The sequence below is a fragment of the Sprattus sprattus genome, assembly GCF_963457725.1.
Source record: "Sprattus sprattus genome assembly, chromosome: 18".
NCBI classification, from domain to species: Eukaryota; Metazoa; Chordata; class Actinopteri; order Clupeiformes; family Clupeidae; genus Sprattus; species Sprattus sprattus.
In genome coordinates, this window is record NC_137916.1 from 21,837,545 (window position 1) to 21,860,222 (window position 22,678).

General features: G+C 43.4%; 1 protein-coding gene across 5 annotated transcripts; it reads left to right on the forward strand.

The window, feature by feature from the left end:
* The first annotated feature begins 340 nt into the window (after nucleotides 1-340).
* Nucleotides 341-22,268, forward strand: med25 (mediator complex subunit 25). Of its 5 annotated transcripts, none has more exons than XM_080855919.1 (21): nucleotides 341-501; nucleotides 1,041-1,104; nucleotides 1,267-1,416; nucleotides 1,519-1,564; nucleotides 1,882-2,006; nucleotides 3,182-3,280; nucleotides 3,592-3,712; nucleotides 6,915-7,074; nucleotides 7,533-7,666; nucleotides 7,930-8,005; nucleotides 10,587-10,891; nucleotides 11,047-11,148; nucleotides 12,109-12,194; nucleotides 12,294-12,351; nucleotides 13,268-13,375; nucleotides 16,819-16,998; nucleotides 17,246-17,356; nucleotides 17,767-17,838; nucleotides 20,080-20,244; nucleotides 20,896-21,019; nucleotides 21,772-22,268. In XM_080855919.1, exons 3-21 carry the CDS (start codon nucleotides 1,271-1,273, stop codon nucleotides 21,876-21,878), a joined length of 2,325 nt encoding a protein of 774 aa, XP_080712045.1. In that variant the 5' UTR covers nucleotides 341-501; nucleotides 1,041-1,104; nucleotides 1,267-1,270; the 3' UTR covers nucleotides 21,879-22,268. The 5 variants fall into 5 exon arrangements, with proteins under 5 accessions (XP_080712045.1, XP_080712047.1, XP_080712049.1 ...); XM_080855921.1 differs by having other exon boundaries at nucleotides 1,041-1,082; XM_080855920.1 differs by having other exon boundaries at nucleotides 361-388.
* The last annotated feature ends 410 nt before the right edge of the window (nucleotides 22,269-22,678 follow it).

Here is a 22,678-nt window from a genome sequence, read left to right on the forward strand (position 1 = left end):
AAAAGAAATTACGTCAATCATTTATTAAGAGACGTTAAACATTGCTTTGTCTATTGTGCAGTCTAAGTAGGCATATCCTAAATGTGGCCTAATTCAAATTTGCCTATGGCATTTCGATAATATATTTTCAATCGTAGTTCAAAGTATGCTAAAGAATTGAAGCAGTAACAGAATCATACAGAAATGTAAAACTAACGACGGAACCGCTCATAAAGACTTGAGCCTCTTTTATAGTGTGTGTTCCGTCCATAAACATGAATATCAACTAAGAAAAAAAAACCGATTAATCAACCTTGTAGAATCTTTTCAACAGACCAGATGTGTGGATAACCGAGGGAAGTGAGAGATTGTTTGTCAACACGCTTTTCTGGGAACGCCGATATAGTTGGTAACTTCTGCTAGAATGCACGGATTTAAGCGAAAGTAAAACCTTGGCTAGAATAACTGTTACAACCACCATATAATTACGCTATTCTCTAGACACGGAAATATAAAGGCCAGGTAAGAAGGTTTTTTTTGCTAGCCAGTTAACTAGCAAGCCTGGCTAGTCAATTTATTTGGTTTCACGACAAGGCTGCTTGCCTTAAAGCGGTATACTGATCGGTTTGGACAGCATTTTTACAAATTGATATCAAATTGTGATTTGGATGTTACTTTCCACTTTTCATACTCCTATATTGGTAATGTTACATTGAATTCATGCTCAATCTTTGGCGAGGTGATAATCAAGTGGCATTAGCTAATTTAGCTGGTTAGTCAGAAGAGATTATATTTGCTACCTGGAATTTTCTCATCATTGCATTGTCAACTGTTTCGATTTTGCCATTATACTGTGAAACATTGTATCTGTGTTGGAATTATTTGGGTGGTGGAATGTTGGTTTATACATGGATAGCTACTGGATGGCTAAAGCTAACTTTGAAAACAGAGTTTGCTGTGCAAACGAAGGTCTCTACTTGCATGATTTTTAGTTTAGCTTTGTGTGTGTTACGCATTCTGTGTCAATGAGATTATCACAAATAATTGTATTTCTTTTAAAGCATATTCCACATCATACCCAGGCTTTACCACTAGTCGTTGAAGTAAGGCTATAATTCAGTGGAGGTTAGCTATTGGTATTGCTACTACTAAATACATACATACATACTTTCATTCATTCATTCATTCATTCATTCATTCATTCATTCATTCAAGAGACCATCCATCTCAATGAATGTATTGTACACTGAAATCTTGAGTTATAACATTGTTCCTATTTATTGAAAGACTCATGGTCGCGGGCTCTGCCCATATGGAGCCCCCCTCCAAACCAGGCGCCAATCAGGTGGCCGACGTGGTCTTCGTAATAGAAGGAACAGCAAACCTAGGCCCATACTTTGAGTCCCTCAGGAAGAACTATATCTTACCTGCCATTGAGTGAGTATAATTTTCTTAGCCCAGTGCTTTTTTGATGGTATGGTGTTTATACATGATATGGTAAGCTGTCCTTAAACTCACTTAAATCCTCTTGAACAATAGATATTTTAATGGTGGTCCACCAGCTGAGACAGACTTTGGAGGGGATGTAAGTTTTAATTTTTGTATCCACCTAATTTCAGTCAATCGTGTACTTTTATTCAGGTTTACCACATAAACACTCCAGAGACACCATGTTGAATGTTGTGACACTTCCTTTTATATCAACATAATTGGCTATTCTGTGTAGTATTTTTTTTAATGAAATTTGCAGAGGCACCTCTTAGATTTTCCTACATTAGAGGAAATGTCAAAGCTTCATGATGATCTTTGGTTTTACTTGATGAGTATATGATGAACTTCAAAACACCCTTTTTATTTTCTCTCTAACATGTCTGTGGATGTTTTTTTCCATTTATCTTCTAGTATGGTGGCACACAGTATGGACTTGTAGTGTTCAATACAGTGGACTGTGCCCCAGAGTCCTATGTGCAGTGCCATGCTCCTACCAGCTCAGCTTTTGAGTTTGTCTCTTGGATCGACAGCATTCAGTAAGTAATTGTCTTATTGTTGTGATTGTAAGAAATTAATTGATGAGTCTGCAAATGCAGCTGAAATTGTAGCTGTTCTCTAAATTGAACTGGGTTGACAGGGTGTGAAGGTGCCAAGAGACAGTCTTGTCTCCCCATGTGGACAGCAGGGTTCATGGCGTCTGCGGGAGAGTTGTTAGTGTGTTGTATGTTGAGTTGTTAGTGCTAACGTGGCCCCTGTGTGGCAGGTTGTTAGATACATTATATTAAGACGATAATATTAATGAGACAGAGACCACCAATCAGAATTTAAATCAGTACTTTTTATCTTTTGCAAAAGAGGAAGTGTGTCACAACCAAATGTCATGAACAGACTCCAAAGATGAGCTGTGTAAGATAAATTCAAATGTATCAAATTAAATGTAGCATACAGAAAACAGCAAGTTAGATTCACATGGGAAAATGTAAAGCCAGACAAGACAGCCAGTCATAACTAGGACAGAGGGCTGTGTGAAAGGGCAGCACAAAACTTAGTTTAGAGAAGAAACTATTTGTCAGTCTGTGGCGCAGATAAGGAAAGCTTTTGGACATACAGTAAGTGGTGTCAGCAGATCAGCAGTTCTGTAAGTGGAGAGACCCACAAGAATCATGTGTTATTACTATAACTACTTTACTGTTGCCATTGTGCTTGCACTTAGGGGGTTCAGGCTCTGGGCTCTGTAAAGAGCCTAGAGGCAATTGTATTGTTATGGCGCTATATAAATAAAATTGAATTGAACTATGCACAAAGTGGACCAGACGTTATGTCACCATCCCATGATCGATAGAGGGGCGGCTTATGGGCCCAAAGTGACATCACTGAGCTGAGCTTTAAATATTTGAACATTTCTTGTATCTTATCAGAACGGCCTTCTCCAGGTATCGGTGTAATGCTGATGTAACATTCTTGACTGCATTACATTGATGGTTGTATTGTTTCATCAGTTACCAAGTAAACTTATCTTGCTAAGTTGAAATCTCTGTTTCATATAGCTACAGAAGTTACAGTACATGTCCTTGAAATAAGAACGATATGTATGACTATCAGTAAAAAAACAGGTGGTTTGCCTCAGCAAGAGAGTAGGCCTCAGCAAACAGGGTAAGCATTCAGATTAAAAATAGAATAACAATGTCCTCATTACATTTCTCTATCACAGGTTCATGGGTGGAGGTGCAGAGAGCTGCAGTCTCATCGCAGAAGGCCTCTCTGTGGCCCTGCAGCTGTTTGACGACTTCAAAAAGATGAGAGAACAGATGTGAGTTATACTCAAAATAACAACAAGTCCTGAGTCATGTGCATAGTCCCCTACACGCGCATGCGCACGCGCACACACACACACACACACACTTATTCATTACTATGATCTTTCACCTTCTTTTACACCACCCACTTGGTCATAACAAGGCAAATGTCCCCCTAAGCATGTACATATGTATGTATAGTGACACAAACATGCATACACACCTGTGTTCATAAGTTATTCATACTCATACATAGATGGATAATAAATGTGTGTTTGTGTGTGTGTGTGTGTGTGGGGGCATCTGTTTATGTGTGTGCTTTCAGTGGACCAACCCATAAGGTGTGTGTGCTGCTCTGCAATTCTCCACCGTACTTGTTGCCTGCTGTGGAGAGTGTCAGCTACACTGGCTGCACCGCTGACAACCTGGTCCAGATCATCAGAGATGTGAGTAGTGACGAACCTCAAGACACACACACACGCGCACACACACGCGCACACACGCACAGTGTTTCCCCTACCATTATATTAGGGGGGCGCCTGTTGGAGAATTTCTTGTACTCTCTGCGTGATGGTTTAGGACTTGAAAAATACGCCAGTACGAAGTTTTGTTGTAACAAGGTAGAGCTTTACTTGATAAGTTGATAATCTCCGGAGTCTGATCTGCTTCGAAGAAAATCCAGTTCTTATAGTCTATTTCTTACTGATGTCATTTCGTGGGCCCCTCTTGGTAACAGCTGGTCATGGGATCTATAACATGGTCTATCTGTTGTTCTCAGAAATAAGACATTAATGTCACATGTATTTTGTGAAGCCCCTGCACCTCTGTTTCTCAGGGACTAGCTGACCATGTTATCTCCCTAGAGACCTACAATGTGTCATAGGCCACATCCTCCTGTCCTGGGCAGCTAGAAACTTCTGTTGCAGTGAACTGACCTTTCCAGGCCTGCTTTTCACTCTGGTCTTCTGCAAGACAGTTTTTTAGAGATTGTACCTATTCTTCCTAATAAACCTATACTGAACTGAAATTATATTACAGTCCCTCCTTTTTCCCTCCTTTGACCTCATTTATGAGCCTAATCCATACTTACAATAAGGATTGCCTACGTCCATCTCCAGCCACCCTCTCTATAGGGGAAAACAGAAACCTCTCCTCCCCTGTACTACATGGATCTTCCATTTGTGTAGCCGGATATTTAGCTAGTGCTTCTACTGTGGAAAACTGTTCACTATATGCCTTCATTTTTACTGCTTCTCTATACTATTCTTTCTTTTTGTCTCTCGTTCACATCTGTCGTTCTCATCAAGCTCCTCAGTCCATTTCAGACCACTGCCTTACCGACTTCCCATAAATCTTCCTGTGAACCCTGACTCCATTATAGTTACTCTGTTTAAGTTTCTTTCGTCTGTTCTTAGTTGTCAAATTCGCATGTCTCCCTGTGTTTTTCTGTCTCAGTTCTTCTCTTATCTAACATTCACCCTCCTTTTCTACACTCCTTCACTGCATCTGCCTTTCACTCTTCCCCATCCGTTGGAAGTTTAGCCTTAGCTTCTCTTATCAGCTTACAGTGGCTCCGGTGTATCCAAGTCACTCATTCAGCAATTTTTTTAGGGCAGAAAATAGGAGTATTTAGTGTTTTGTTGATAATGCTGTTAACGTGTAGAAAACATAAAATAAGACAAAACAAATACAGGCATCCGCCCCCTCTTAAGTCAGCCCTAGGTTGCTGGTACAATGTATAGGCTTCTGTGTAGCATCCACCTGACACATTGTAAACTTCGTATGATTATTTGTGGGTTCAGAATCTTAACTCAAATCTTGTGGCAGTAGGCTGTATAGCCTCTCCCCTATGTGTGTGAGAGTGTGTGTGTGTGCTTAGAGCGTCAGTGTGAGCCTGTGTGTGTTTCTCTCCTCTCATCTGGTCTGCTTCCCCGAGGGTGGAGGCTGTGTGTGTGTGTGCTTGGCTGTGTGTGTGTGTGAGTGTGTGTGTTTAGAGCTTCGGTAGCTCTGTGTCTCTCTGTCTCTGTCCGCCCCCTCCAACGGCACCCCCGTCCCCCCCTTAAAGGTCAATTTAATTTTGTTCAATTTAATTTTCTATGTAGCGCTAGATCACAACAGAAGGCATTTAAGGTTACCTTTCCTATAGAACATGTCTATAGCGTGTTTTTTTTATTAAACAAACTAAATAGCCTTATGTTATTTATCTTATTTACATGACGGCATGTCATGTTTAGTTCAATGTACAGTTCAAAATGTGTTCAGTTGTTATATTGACTGCTGTATTGAAGAAACACATGAACACCATGATTCCTTTAAGTGTCGCCCACCCGACTAGTAAGAGAGGCCACCAAGACACCTATGACTACTCTGAAGAAGTTTCAAGCTTCAGCAGCTGGTATGGGAGAGACTCTACATACAACCACTGTTGCCTTGGTTCTTTTTTTCAACAGTGGCTCTCTTCCATAAAGCTTTGATTGGTGAAGAACCCAGGCAACAGTTGTTGTATGCAGAGTTTCTCCAATCTCAACTGCTGAAGCTTGAAACTCCTTCAGAGAAGTCATAGGTCTATTGGTGGCCTCTCTTACTAGTCTCCTTCTTGCACGGTCACTCAGTTTGTGAGGACGGCCTGATCTAGGCAGATTTACACATGTGCCACAATCCATCCATTTCTTGACGATGGATTTAACATAATTCCAGGGGATGTTTAGTGCCTTGGACATTTGTATCCTTCCCCTGACTTATACTTTTCAAAAACCTTTTCTCTGAGTTGCTTAGAGTGATCTTGGGTCTTAATGGTTTAACAATAGCCAGGAATACTCATTACTGAATACTGACCAGTGAATGGACCTTCCCGACACAGGTGTCGTTATACTACAATCACTTGAGACACATTCACTGCACACTGATCCCCATTTCACTAATTGTGAGACTTCTAGCACCAATTGGCTGGACCTCTGTTGAATTAGGTCAGTCTATATAAAGGGGGTGAATACTTATGCGATCACTTATTTTCATTACATATTTTTATTTCATTTACATAACTGTGTAGAAATCTGTTTTCACTTTGACATTAAAGAGGACTTTTTTTGTGATTTTCTTTGCCCAAAAAGCCAACTTATATTGACCATGACTGATTTATAAAAGCAGTAAAAGGGTAAAACATCCAAGGGGGTGAATACTTATGCAAGGTACTGTACATACAGATACATAGAGCAAATAATGTCCTTGTGGTAAAGCCTGAGTTTTCCCACTGATTGCCAGACCAAGTCTTTCACTTTGGATTATGTAGTGCAAATGCATGGCTTATAACCTCAGAGATGATGGCATTAATGCCCTCTTCGATATACATTTTTTGTATCCATTTTAGTTCTGAATGTACATTCAAACAATTGTGGGTTTCCGTGAGGATTTCTAGTTAGTCACTGTATTGAAGCCATGTACTCACAGCAGGTACACAAGACTGCCCCCTTCATTGAGTGTTTTTGATCTCTCTATTTGTGGACACTCTCTAAAGATCTCATTGAGTGTCTTTTACCATAGAGACTTTAGCCACATTGATTAGTTTACATAGCTAGCCAGCACAGATGCTTCAGTTGATAGAGGCAGGGTAGCTTCACATTCAGATCATGTCTGTCCATCTCCCTACAGAAAGGAATCCATTTCTCAGTGGTGGCACCACGCAAGCTTCCTGCACTGAGAGCGCTCTTTGAGCGTGCGTCGCCTGTGGGCGGACCTCCGGAGTCGTCGCTGCCTGATTACTGCCAGGACCCCTTCCACATGGTGCTGGTGCGAGGCATAGCACTCCCGGGTAAGCCTGCACAGAGGTGACCCTGAGCTTAGCGTACCTTAACAGTCCATGATTCGAATCCTCCTCATGGTCCTCTAGCTGGTCCATTTAGTGTTTTGCACTCTGGAAAAGCTCTGGTTTGTACACAGTCCTGGCTCTGTAAACCATAAACAAATCAGTCAATCAACACAGTGCTTCAGCAGCATGGAAGGGATGGGTGTAAATTGATTGGCTGTTGAGATCAAATATCAACAACCTTTTGTGAAACTAAAACTGAACTGCACTTTTAAAGTGGATTTGCAGACCTAGGTGAAAGTATTGTTCACATCCACTGTTAAATGTATGCTCATACTGCATTGTCTGTGATTTGCATCTGCTAAGATCATTTTAGTTGTTTGTTAGTTGTTGTAGGCACAGTCTAATTGTTTAATTGTTTTATGGGCACCAATAGATTGTTGTGTTGTCTGTACCCTTTCTAGTTGCCTCTGGAGGCAGTGCTGGGGCAGTCTCCCTGAAGCCAGTTTTACCTCCACAGCCTATGGCTGGAAATCAGCCTCCTATTGGTGCACCCTCCCAGGCTCCTCAGCAAATCAACCCAAATCATCCATACCAGGTATTCAGTGGATCTATAGTGTCTGTGTGAATTGTTTTACTGCAACTCGTAAAATACATGTATTGTGGTGTTTCCAACTGCAGAGGCAGACAAGTTATAAATGGGTTAATAGCTTAAGTGAGTGAGGTACGAGTGCTAAGTGATGTAGCTTGTCTTGTGGATGGCTTAATTTGCTCAAGTGGGGAGGTTTGTGTCCATTACTTTGTCTAATGTATGGTATATTGTCTTCTCTCCGCTGCTTTCTACCCTTGCCCCTCCCTCAGGCACCTCCCTCGCTCAATGCTGCCGCCGCCGCAGCCGCCATGGCTGTAGAGGCTGCCAATAACCAGAAAAACCGCTGTAAGTCTCTCTCTCTCTCCCTCTCCCTCTCTCTCTCTCTCCCCCTCCTTTTAGTTGAGTGTTGTTTTTCTTCTTTAATTATCTTGTTAGGGGCCGATCACACTGAGAAGCATTTCTAGAAACGCGTCGCTAGCAAAACCATAAAACCATTTTCATATGGTACGGCGGGCCTTACGTGCACGCCTTGTATGCGGTGCGCTTCACATTTTTCTAGCGTTTTTGAGGCGGGCATAAAAGTTAAATTATTCTTAACTTTTCAGCGCAAGGTGCGAAGTCGCACAGCTCATCAATGTCTCTCAGCCCAGGCAGCCAATCAGATCAAGCAATAGGCAGGGGGTTACTTCTTTATCATTTCCTTCCTGTTTTGATGCCGGTCGATGTGGTAGAAACGGTCATAGACATACAGGTGCATCTCAATAAATTAGAATATCATCAAAAAGTTGATTTATTTCAGTAATTCTATTCAAAAAGTGAAACTCATATATTATATAGATTGTTTACACACAGACTGATCTATTTCAAGTGTTTTATTTCTTTTAATTTTGATTAATATCACTTAGGTCCATCACCTCCCTTCATATTTTTAGATCATCATTAATCACTTACTTTGAAACATCCTGCTCTTGCTTCTGAACGGCCTTAGTTGTTGGGTTTTGTTTTTGTTTGTTTTTTGTTGTTTCCAGTTTTTCAAGACTTGGTCTGTTTTTTTCTTTCTTTTCTTTTTGTTTTTTTTGTTGTCTTGTTGTAAATGCTGGGTGGTGGGTGGTGGGGTAGTTTGGAGAGCAATGTCGGCGAGTGAGTGTGCATGTGTGTGTGTGTCTACGGTTTGCACTCAATTTCTGTTTTTATTTTCTGTTACTGTACTATACTGCATTAGGACCCCCTCGAAAACGAGATAGCGCATCTCAAGGGGCTATCCTTGTAATAAATAAATAAATAAAATAAAAATAATATAACTGACAGCTAATGAAAACCCAAAATTCAGTATCTCAGAAAATTAGAATATTGTGAAAAAGTTCAATATTGAAGACTCATGGTGCCACACTCTAATCGTCTAATTAACTCAAAACACTGGAAAAAGCTTCCTGAGCCTTTCGATGGTCTCTCAGTCTAGTTCAGTAGGCAACACAATCATGGGGAAGACTGCTGCTTGACAGTTGTCCAGAAGACGATCATTGACACCCTGCACAAGGAGGGTAAGACACAAAAGGTCATTGCTAAAGAAGCTGGCTGTTCACAGAGTGCTGCATCCAAGCACTTTAATGGGAAGTTGAATGGAAGGAAAAAATGTGGTAGAAAAAGGTGCACAAGCAACAGGGATAACCACATCTTTGAGAGGATTGTGAAACAAAGCCCATTCAAGGGAGATTCACAAGGAGTGGACAGCAGCTGGAGTCAGTGCTTCAAGAGCCTACACACACAGACGTATCCAGGACATGGGCTTCAAATGTCGCATTCCTGTGTCAAGCCACTCTTGAACCGGAGACCACGTCAGAGGCGTCTCACCTGGGCTATGGACAAAAAGGACTGCACTGTTGCTCAGTGGTCCAAAGTTCTCTTTTCAGATGAAAGTACATTTTGCATTTAATTTGGAAATCAAGGTCCCAGCACCCTTGGCACCTGTACACACTTCCAGAGGTACCAGTACCTGGTTTAAGGACCATGGTATGCCTGTGCTTGATTGGGCAGCAAACTCGCCTGACCTAAAAGCCATAGATTCTATAGGGTATTGTGAAAAGGAAGATGCGAGACAACAGACCCAACAACGCAGAAGAGCTGAAGGCCACCATCAGAGCAACCTGGTCTTCCATATCACCTCAGCAGTGCATCAGACTGATTGCCTTCATGCCATGCCGCATTGCTGCAGCAATTCATGCAAAAAGAGCCCCGACCAAGTAATGAGTGCTGTACATGTTCATACTTTTCAGTAGCCCAACATTTCTGTGTTAAAAATCCTTTTTTCTATTGGTCTTCAGTAATATTCAAATTTTCTGAGATACTGAATTTTGCTGTCATTATTAGCTGTCAGTTATAATCATCAAATTTAAAAGAAATAATCACTTGAAATATATCAGTCTGTGTGTAATGAACCTATATAAAATATGAGTTTCACTTTTTGGATAGAATTACTGAAATAAATCAACTTTTTGATGATATTCTAATTTATTGAGATGCACCTGTATATACATGTATATGTGTCTATGGGAACAGTGGGACAATGGTGAAAGGTGAAAGGTTCATACTAGCTGTATTTAATTACGATGACTATATAAAAAAAAAATGTCCAGTGTCGCGGTTTGATTTGGTTGCGCACGCAGCCCCGCTTCACAGGCGCACCAGGCTGTTTTGCCCGGCACGCTTTGCCAAGGCCTTTTTGAAGCGTCTGCACTGTGATCGCGCCCTTACTGTGCTTTTACCCCTCTCTCTCACACACGCGTGCCCTCTCTCGCTCTCTGTCCAGGATTTCACATGAAATAATGCAATAAGAACATCATGATTTAAAACAAAATTAAAAACATTACAGCACATGATCGTATCTCTCTTCGCTTTGTAATTCTCCTGTTGTAATCTCCACTTGCAGTCCCCGGGATGATGAACGCAGGTCCGCCCTTCGGCAATCAGCCCACGCTTCCCTCAGTGGGCGGAGTCAAACTGCCCCCCTCCAGTCAGCCCAGCCTGGCCACCGTCACCACTGTATCATCGCCCCTGCTGCCCCAGCAACAAGTCCCGCCCCCACAACAACAACAACAGCAGCCGCAGCAGATCCCACCCCCAGGCCAGTCTGCACCCAATCCGCAGGCACAGCAGCCTCCCCAGCAGCAGTCGGGAGCCAATCAGCAGACTCCTCCCTCGTCGCAGCCTGGCATGGTAGGAGCCATGGGCATGGTCAGTATGAAACGAGTCTCTTGCACCCTCGCTCGTACCTCGCACTTTTAGAAAACCAACACTCTTTAATCACCATGGTCTAAGCCACGCGGCTTTCTCTCTCTGCCCCCGCCCCCAGTGTCTCAAATACGTATGTATATCTTTCTCTCCTTCAGCCAGGTGTGGCTGCCGCTCAAGCTGCCTCTAACGCCATTGGCCAGCAGCAAGGAGTGGCCAATAAGATTGTAGCATGGAGCGGAGTACTTGAGTGGCAAGAGGTGAGACATTTTCCCATACTAGAATGCAGGGTGAAACTTTTTTTGTACATTTCCTGTCTGTTAATGTCAGTCCCTTTTATCCCCTTTTAGTCTTTGAAAATAGACATCCCTGTCAGTTCCTCTGAAGTACACTGTTCTATTAAATTGTTAACTTGTATATTCCTCTAGCTCTAGTTATGATCATTCATTTAGTTTTTCGAAATGTGATCAATGGACTTGATTGACTTGGGCCTGATTTATCTTGCCAGCTGCATTATTAGATTGACGGGAAAAGCCGACTGGGGGATGTCTCAGCATGTGTACCTCCTGATGAATGACCTCGCCCTCTGAGTAGGCTTGGGTTGCACCTTCATTAAAACTGATTGGCTCATTGACTTTAGACGATTATCCAATGATTTATGCCTGTGGGATTCATGGGAATCCATTGATTCGGGGTTGGAGGGGTTTGTTGATTTAATTTCTTTTAGTCCCATTGGAGCTTTTTCTCTAGTAAGCCATTCAAAACATGATGGAAAAACAAGAATCTGCTAACCCGGTGCAGCTATACGTTGCTTTCTGTTCGCACATTTCTTTAATGGACATAGGGGATGAATTCAGTGGCTATATTTTTCTCAAGGGAGCCCGTTTTCTGGGCTTGGTGCGATCAATCAGGTATTGATCCATTATCAATCTGCCATCGACGGGGAGAAGATGAACAAGGTCAGTTTATTTTCCCATAGGCTGCGCTCTATCGACCTCCCCTCAGAAGGCTGCGCTGGCCTGTTGCCAAGGCGATCGCTCATGTCCAAGTAGCCCCCAAACTAAAGCATAAATCACCCAAGTCCATAACCACCTCAGGGGTCACTGGTCATGTCTGTATTATAATGCTAACCTCTTCATGACACTCTCTACCACCCCACGTCCCCCAACCCCCCCCACCCCCACCCAACACCTCCTCCCTGTTTTTCCATCTCTCTGTAGAAGCCAAAGGCCTCCTCCATGGACTCCAATACCAAACTCACTCGCTCCCTGCCCTGCCAGGTGCAAGTCAACCAGGGGGAAAACCTGTGAGTACACGACCACCTGCTCCAGTCTGATGCCAGTGTGATGATTCTATGATAGCCAATGCCCAAGGTGACCTGCTGTCCTGTCCTCGATTTTTCCAGAAACACAGACCAGTGGCCACAGAAGCTGATCATGCAGCTCATCCCACAGCAGCTACTGGTAAAAGAAATAATAACGATAATAGTGAAGAGAAAGATCTAATACAGCTCTTTCTCTCCGACTGTAATGCTACTGAAGGTTGTCAACACAGGTTGACATTGAAAACATACAAGCATGTTTTGGAGAAGCTGGACTCCCACTGATAAAGAGGTTTCAGTGCTTCTCTTTGCACACCAGTGTGTAATATTTGTGTAGTATGGGTGGCTTCACCGTTTGAGAATATGTAATGTCATGTGGATGTAAGCCTATGCCTGCACACTTACCTTTTGTTTACTCACTCATTCTTTCCCATAGAGAAAAATCAATCATGTTCTTTAGACAATTAACCATTTCTGACCATCCATTCCAAGCCATTGTTCGTCGGTAACCAATAAACCTTGAACTCCTTCCATAAGGTCAGAAGAGGTCATTGTCTTTATAGAGGATCTAAAGATTTAAGCAACATGGACATGCCTAACTAAATTATATATCGAGTGAATGGGATGGGTTTGTGTCGAACAATGAGAGTCTATCCTATCTGGATTCACAGAATCTTTTTAAAAGGTATTGGCCTCAACCAGCTTAGCAACTCCCAAATAAGCATAGACCTTGATTGAAATCAGGCAGCTTTTTCTTGTATTATTCAAGAACCTTTGACGTAAACAAGCAAATTACAACCCTGTATTCTTTGTCCTGCGTTGCATTATTTGGTACTGGAGAAATTGAACACAGTAGTTTGCAGTGCATTGAGGCAATTTTAGAACTAACTTTACACCGAATAGAATCGTTGTGAATTTGACACAATAGCCGATGCTCTGAATAGCCCACTGTTAGAAGGAGTGATTTATAAATGTAACTGATCCACATTTGTACTCTCTCTGCCTCTCTTCCTACCTGTCAGTTAATCACCCTCTCTCTCTCTCTCTCCACATGACAGACAACACTGGGGCCGCTGTTCAGAAACTCGCGTATGGTGCAGTTTCTGTTTACCAACAAAGATGTGGAGTCTCTGAAAGGCCTGTATCGCATTATGGCCAATGGCTTTGTGAGTCCAGCTTGGGTCATTCTACACACCCCCATACACACACACACACACGCACACGCACACACACACACACACAAACACACACAGTTTTCCACTATACACGTCAAAAAGACCACAACATACCACACTTAACCACAATGGCAAACACATCTTTAGTTCAAGCTGCCTCAGGTGGTCACAAGAGGGTGTAGTGCATGGTTGTGATCCAAGGAGTATTTTTTATATATAGCTTAAGGAAAGAGTCTCAGGATCAGAGCCCCAGTGTTGCTGTAAATCCAAGGGAAGAGAACATTTCTCTCTTGCTCTGCACTTGACATCTTCCCCCTATGGTCACACTGTGTGTTGAGGGTTGAAGTCGCACTGTATGCACCCCTATTGGGACTTCTGAACTCGGCTGCAGGGAACCAAATGTGCCACCAGGGGGAGTAAGTAACCATATGTAGTTTTGTAGTGCCAGAAAGATTTTGGATTGGCAGCTTCTAGTCTATTCATGGTCTGGTTTGGATTATCTAACTTAATTAATGACATATGGGATTAGACTATAGGCTTTTGTCTGATATATGCATTTCTGCTCCTGGGTCTACAAAGGCTCGGACTGTGCGCCTAGATCCATTCAGATTTCATTGCACAGAACCTTTGAGCTGCTGTTAGGGCTGTGAAGACAACATATCTGTAAAGTTATGATGGTGGAAAAATAACCTTGCTAGCGGGTTGTCGAAATCGCTGCACTCCATTTGCGTTCAGGATCAACCCACACTGTCTCCCAAGGGGATACTTTTTGCTAGATGGTTGCATTGCTTGGTGACCAATTGTTAGGACATTGGTTTAGGAAGAGGAGAAATCCTCCCAAAAAAAGTGTTTGAAAAAGACACCAGATAGTAGCCCAGTTGACGCCCAGTTTTGACAGCTGATATGCAACATCCTGAAACAAGAAACTGAAGTGCTCCTTGTGTTGTTTTAGTATCACGGGAAAGGATCTACAGTGCCACTTGAAAGTATGTGAACCCCTTGAGGACTTAAGCGTTTTCTGTTGTTTTACCATGATTTTTTATTTTTTTATCACCAATTTTCCATAGATGAAATGTCAGGTTTATGTTTATCATTTGCATGTACTTGTTTAGAGGAAATAGTTTGAGAAGCTGAAAAACTACATGAAACATCGAATTAGTCCATTTCAAAAGTAAGTGAACCCCCAGCTGAATTGATAAAGTCAAGCAGGTAACAGATTCAGTGAAACTTATTTGGGTGAATAATTAGTCAATTGAGCAAACCGATCATCTGAGACATCCTTAGGGAAAGGTTTGGGCCATACCGATTAAAAGAGAGAGGAAACCAACCAAACTACTGTAGTGCCAAGGTGTACCCACACAGATCAACAATGCCGAGAGGAAACGAGATATCCGAGAACATCAGGAAGAAGGTACTGACAGCCCATCAGTCTTGGGAAAGCTATAAGACCATCTCCAAAAGATTCCAGCTCCATCCATCCATCCAAGACAAATAATTTTGAAATGGAGGGTATTCAACATGACCGCATCTCTGCCTAGAAGTGGACGCCCATCAAGACCATCACCAAGAAGCACCAGAAGAAGAATAAATCAGGTAAAAGTCAACCCACACATCACCTCTAAAGAGTTTCGGACCTCTCTGGCAGCATCTGGGGTAAATGTACATGGGTCTACAATCAGACGAAAATTGTTGGTTTTGATCGTGACAAAATAATTCTATCTCGGACTCATCTGTTTAAAGAAGGGACTTCCAGAAGGCCTTTGGTTTATCCAAGTGCTCTCGGGCAAAGTTGAAACGGGCAGTTTTGTTCTTTCTTGAGAGCAGAGGCTTCCTTCTAGCAACCCGATCATGAATGTCATGTCTATTCAATTTTCGTCTGATTGTAGACCCATGTACATTTACCCCAGATGCTGCCAGAGAGGTCTGAAACTCTTTAGAGGTGATGTGTGGGTTGACTTTTACCTGATGTATTCTTCTTCTGGTGCTTCTTGGTGATGGTCTTGATGGGCGTCCACTTCTAGGCAGAGATGCGGTCATGTTGAATGCCCTCCATTTCTAAATTATTTGTCTTGGATGGATGGATGGAGCTGGAATCTTTTGGAGATGGTCTTATAGCTTTCCCAAGACTGATGGGCTGTCAGAACCTTCTTCCTGATGTTCTCGGATATCTCGTTTCCTTTCGGCATTGTTGATCTGTGTGGGTACACCTTGGCACTACAGTAGTTTGGTTGGTTTCCTCCCTCTTTTAATCTGTGTTGCCCAAACCTTTCCCTAAGGATGTCTCAGATGATCGGTTTGCTTAATTGACTAATTAAGCACCCAAATAAGTTTCACTGAATCTGTTACCTGCTTGACTTTACAAATTCAGCTGGGGGTTCACTTACTTTTGAAATGGACTAATTCCATGTTTCATGTAGTCTTTTGGCTACTCAAACAATTCCCTCTAAAAAAAGTACATGCAAATGATAAACATAAACCTGACATTCCTTCTATGGAAAATTGGTGATGAAAAAAATGAAAAATCATGGTAAAACAACAGAAAACTCCTAAGTGGTCAAGGGGTTCACATACTTTAAAGTGGCACTGTATAGGTCAAGTGCATTCAAGTTGAGACCTGACCGTGAAAGACCAGCTTCATAGAACTCACACCATTTTGATGTACAGTGGGGAAAATAAGTATTTGACCCACTGCCGATTAGGCAAGATTGGCCACTTGCAAAGTAATGCGTGATCTATAATTGTAACGGTAGGTTTATCTTAACAGTGAGAAACAGAATATAAACATCCAGAAAGCTGCATTTTATAACCGTTCTGAATTGATTTGCCTTTGTTGATTTGCCCCCTACCAAACAGCAAGAATTCTGGCTCCCACAGACCAGTTATGTGCTAAACTATCGAAACGGTATCATGATTTCACACGCCTGTAGGTATTTTATTGTTAGAGATGAAAAAAAATAAGTTATTGAAAAAGCAGGAAAATGTAACCATATTGTAAATCATGCAAATAAATACAAAGATGATGTATCTGTTTACTGTGTATATTATGCATCATGAAGAGGAGTAGTTATTGATTATTGTAACACTTGTTTTCGGCGCAGGTAGCTTGGGAATATTTGCTTCAGCAAGATTGCTTCAGATAGACTCCACATTATGTGTGACATTTTTGATATGTCACAGTCAATTTGTAGACTTCCTCTGCATATTTCTGCACCCTTAAAGACTCACATTTTCCAAGGGGTATTTCGTGATAGAATTTCATCAATGCTTCTCCCAAGTAAATGTTCATAGTAAATGTTACATGTACTTGGTGGGTAGCTAGGCATATGCATAGAACAAGAATCCAAGGCTTTGAATACTAGCTGGACTTTTTGATGATGATGATGATGATTTGTGTCTGTCTGTCTGTCTGTCTGTCTGTGTCTGTGCACATTCAGGCGGGCTGTGTGCATTTCCCCCACAGCGCTCCGTGTGAGGTACGGGTGCTGATGCTGCTGTACTCCTCGAAGAAGCGCATCTTCATGGGCCTCATCCCCAACGACCAAAGCGGCTTCGTCAACGGCATCCGCCAGGTCATCACCAACCACAAGAACCACCAGCAGCAGCAGCAAAGACAAGTGAGCACATACACACTAACGCACACACGCACACGTATTCAACTATCTGTATATAAATCAACGAAGATGTACACACACCTATTCACATGCTTACGTGCACTCGGTACACATGGATATTTACTATATCCTCTAAAATACGTGTACACACAGGACATCACCTTGTTAATCTTTCCAAAAGTATACACACACACAACCCCACCCCCCCCCCCCCCCCGCCCTACTGACTGCCTGGCTTTCTCCATGGCAGGGTATGGCGGCAGCTGGTCAGATGCAGCAAGGCCAGGTGCCACCCAATCCGAACTTCCTCAACCGAGCGCCCGGCGCTCTCCAGGGTCCCCACGGCAACGTCCAGCAGCAGGTACCCCGTCCCCCCCTCCCCACACGCACACACACACACACACACCGCTCCCCCCTCAGTCCCACTGTTTGCCCACATGTTCTGCACGGTTTCACTGTTCTCTCATGCATTCTCCAGTGTTCTTGAGCTCTTCACAGTTTCGCCTCACGTTCCTCTATGTTCCGAAGTTCTCCCCTCCCTCTCACCACGTGCCATACTCCTCCGCACGCCTCATAGGCTGTTGTCTTTTTCCTTTGTCCTTGGATGGAACTTGCATGCCTTCTGATAACCCTCCACTCTGCACCTCTTCTTTTCTTTCTCTCTCTCTCTCTCTCTCTCTCTCTCTCTCTCTCTCTCTCTCTCTCTCTCCCCCTGCCACTCCCTCCTCCACTTGTCCTCTTCTCCTTGTCTCCTGTGGTGTCGCACCCCAGTCTGTGGTGGTGGGCATGCCGCCTGTTAGTCAGGTCTCTATGATGGAGGACCAGCAGAGGCAGAACACCATGGTGAGAGAGAGAACACACACTCACACGTATGCGCCCACACACAAACACCCCCACACACACATACACACACACACACACACACACACATATATGCGCCCACACACTCACACACTCTCACACACACAAACACACACACACACATATGCGCCCACACACACATATGTGCCCACACACACACACAAAAAAAACACACAGGTGCTCTAAGTCACACAATAAACATGCATACACACAGACACTAACACACACAAAACACATGCATTTTTAAATTGGTCTTTATTTATTTCCATATTTAAGGTTTAATAAGAATACGAAATGCTTTACAGGCACACTATTGATGTTCCTAAGCTTTATTTATTTTATTTATTTATTCTTATTCCACCGTTTTTTTTAGCGTTACTTTGCTTCTAGCGCTTTTAAGATGGTTGTACTGCACCCTGTCGTTCTTTTGTTATTGTTGTTTTTCATCCCTCTTTTTCGTCCTATTTAAATGAATGGTCAAACGTTCGCCTACTGCGGCGTTACTTGCCCTGCCAGCGGTAGACCAGTGCCATTTAGACCAAAGATTTTAGAGCATGCAGCGGCTGAACCGAGGCCGACTGAATGATTGATTGATTGATTAGTTTATTGACACACATCAGTTTTTTCCTTTACAGGAGCACTGTTCTTCCTGTGGTCACCTGTGGAATGAGACCCTATATCTCGGTCATGACTGAAATACCCCATCTACTGGTGTAATGTGTAGCCTATTGTAGCATACATGTGCTTCCATATGCTGCAATAGGGGGTGGAAGCAGGATTTTGTAGCATTTTGATTATTTAAAACAATGTTTTCAAGGTTTATCAGCATGTGGACTCTTTAGGCTTGTGGTTTTGTTAACAAACATGATTACCCTAGCCTATGTTAATTACCAACGATAATTAAATAGCAAATGTTTCTTTTCTTCTCATGGCTTACTGGTGATATTAAGTGTCCTGCTTAGCGTTATTTAGCCTAGATGATAACGATATTGGTACACAACAGTTTGAGATGTATTTTATGCAGACAGGAAAAGTAACTGGACGAACTTGGTCAAATAGCTATTTCCCAAAACCCCATTCGTTCCCTCATAGAATTTTTTTGTACAACACCCCTCCCTCAACCTTTTCTTTTCAAGCGTATAGGAGAATTAACTTAATTTGCTAAATTACCTGTCCAGCAGAAAATGGGCAGTTTTTGAGAGGATTCATGCTCCCGTGATTTTTTTTGTGCTAAATAAGTTTGATCCTCCATATAAGATATTAGCCAGCACCAGCAACCACTGATTCCTCTCCTTTCTTTTTCTTTATCGTCCAACCGGCGCCGACCAATTCAAACTGCCGCTTGAACATAAAAACCGTAAATGGCCCACTCTAGAGCCAGTGCAGAGACATAGCAGTGCACATGGCAGCATCCATGGAAGAAGACCCGCTCTTATGTAGATGAAAACCGCTCATAATATCTGTGCGTAAATATGTCCAGGAAAGGGCACTGGACACACACACACACACTCACTCACATACACAGAACATTAGAAACGACTCACACAGTGATCACTTTGACAAGGAAGGAAACATATATCAGACACACACATCAGGCAGGCTAACCACAAACACTCAACACTTCTTTAATGCATCCCCATAGACAAACGTGTGTGTGTGTGTGTGTGTGTGTGTGTGTGTGTGTGTGTGTGTGTGTGTGTGTGTGTGCGCTTACGTATGACATTCTCTCTCTCTCTCACACACACACACACACACACACACACACACACACACACACACACACACACACACACAGGGACCAATTATGACCACGTTTCTAATTCCTGTCAGTAGGCTAACCACTTGGCATGGGTTCACAGTAACTCTCTGATAAGTGCGTATGGGCAAACAATTGTATGAAGTGAGTAGCTACCGGCTTACCCTCGCAATCACTCTTATCTTGGTTTCAACACCAGACTTGCCTTCAGTCCCTCTCAGACTCGCTTGTTTGACTCTCCTCCTCCCGCTCCCTGTATGCTTATCAGCCATTTTGAATGCATCATCTTGCACAGCATTCTTCTTTTTTCAGCTATCTCTTTCCTTCATGTCACTCTTTTGGGACTAAACTCTCTCTCTCTCTCTCTCGCTCTCTCTCTCTCTCTCTCTCTCTCTCTCTCTCTCTCTCTCTCTCTCTCTCTCTCTCTCTCTCTCTCTCTTTCTCTCCTCTCCTCCTCCTTCTCCCAGCTGACCATGCGCGCTGCCGCCACAGCCAATCAGCAACCCCCAGTCAGCGGTGCCCCGCCCAACCAGGTGTCTCAAGGACAACCCCAGCCGGGCGCCATGCTCCGCCTCCCCAACCCAGGAGCCAATCCACAGCTTCGGAGCCTTCTCCTCAGCCAACAGCAGCCGGTAAGCACCCCTCGACTGACAGTCGGAGACAGTCGGAGACAGTCGGAGTGGCGGGTTTTTTGTAGGGGTCCGGATCAGTGGGCTGAGTTGAGGCGACTGCCTCGTCAGAAGCAATCTGGGGAAGATAGAAACACGTCCTGCAGCAGAGAGAGGAGTTTATTTTCATCTTAATTTCATGTGTTTACAGAACGTCAGCGCCGTTGGGGTAAATGTGGAGAGATGTGTGAGGCAGCTCTTATTAATGTTCACTGTCATATGGTGTGTTGGAGTTAGAGGTGCGCGTGGAGAGAAACTGGCACATTTAAGGAACTGCGATCACACTCTCTCTCTCTTTTTCTCACTCTCACACTCTTTCTTTCTCTCTCTTTCTTTTTCCTTTGTTTCTCTCTCTCTCTCTCACTCGCTCTCTTTCTTTTCCCTCTGTTTCTCACTCTCACACTCTCTCTCATATATAATCTTTCCCTCTCTTTCTCCCTCTATGCCCCCGCTTTTCCCTCTTCCTCTATTCCTCTCGCTCTTTCCTCTTCCTCTCTTTGCCACTCTTCTCCCTCTTTCTTTCACTTTCTTCCTCTTTTGCTTTGTTGAACTTTCTGTCTCTCTCCTCCCCTCTCTATGTCCCGCTCTCTCCCCCCTCTGTGTTGCACTCTACAGCAGCCTGGAGTGGGTCACATGCAGGGCATGCTGCCGGGGATGCCAGGTCTCGGCCAGCAGATGGTCCACTCTGCACCGGGAGGAGGCGCTCCCATGCAGGCCCAGTGGAGGCAACCTCTCCCAGGTAAAATTAGAACCCACACACACAAACACACACACACACAAACACAGACATATGTGCACACGCGCATTTGGACATACGCACACGCGCATTTAGACTAATGTGCGCACTTACACACACACACGCACACGCACACAAACACAGGCACATGCGAATGGACACACACACACACAAACACACATACGTATGCGCAACGTCCACACAGACATATGCACATACACATACACATACACATACGCACATACAGACATACACACACACACCTGCACACAGACCCACAGACACGCACACTCACACAGAGTCAGGTAGGTAGGCAGGCAGGCACCTTGTTGGTACTGACCTAGTATCAGCACCTGCTTCTCCTAGCTTTAACCTAACCCCCTCTTGAGCTCACTGGTGATGAAATAGCCCAGAGGGCCAGAAACAGAACCTGAATCGGGTCCAGAGCGCTCCGTTTCCAGAGCCGGTTCAGTTTAGCTCAGCTCAGTTTGGGCTCAGCCAGCACTAGATTAACTGATCTGGATGGGAGCCTGATCTGAGAACAGGGATTTGCATGCTAATGCCGTTTGTCCAAGGCGGTCTGAAATTAGCTCAGGAGACATGCCATCCACTGGGAAGTTGATATACGATTGTAATATTTTCTTTTATTTATCCACACACACACATTTAAACATAGATATTACAGATGACACTCATGCACATGTTACACCTTCTTTTTGTCATCCCTTTATCACTTTTTCTAAAACTCTTCTCAGGTCAAATGCTGATGTCGACGGGACCGCGTGGGCCTGTCGGACAGGGTCCTGGAATACCACCGGTGTCCAGCGTCATGGAGGATGAGATTCTTATGGACCTAATCTAAAGTTGCCTGTCTCCAGCAGAAAACTTTATGGACTGCAATGCCCATCAGGCCTTTATTATTTTCTTTTCTTTTTCTTTCTTCTTTTTAAATCAAGACACCCTTTTGCTCCCTTCATGGGAAAAGCAACACACACACACACACACACACACACACACAAACAAAGACTTGCATACTTTCCCCTCACACGTACACATGTGCTGTCTGATCGTGTTATTCAACAGTGAGCTTGTGACATTAAGCACCATCATGGAAACTGTTGAGAAGACTGACTGCCATAACTGGCCTCTGCTGGTTAGGCACGTGCAGAACGTTTTCTTCAGTGCACAGTGTTTTTGAAGGATTTCCACATAAAACCATGCATATGTTACTTTTCAGGTAATCTGAGGTGTAGGCTGTAGATGTAATAAAGTCAAACCATTGAAATGCTCTTCCATTGAACCATACCTGCGGATTTTGTCCTCCCGTTGCAGTGTCGTTTTTCACACTTTCAGAAACACATTTGATCAGGTCTTCATTTTCACACATGTTGAGCGAGAAAGGAAAGAGAATGAAACAGAAATATGAAAGAGTGCGTGTGCGTGTGCACGTGTCAGAGAGCAGGCATCCATAACTGAACAGCTCTCTTTCCGTCATGCCACTGAGGTGTTGTCTTCTCGACCCGTTCATCGACAACAGGCGACTGAAATAGAAGAAGCAATGGGTTGTTTAATGTCTGTTTCTGCCAAATGGTGTCAGAGTGTTAATTTTAACTACTCCAATATGTCGTGGAACCATACAGTGCCCCCCAGTGCCAAGTAGTC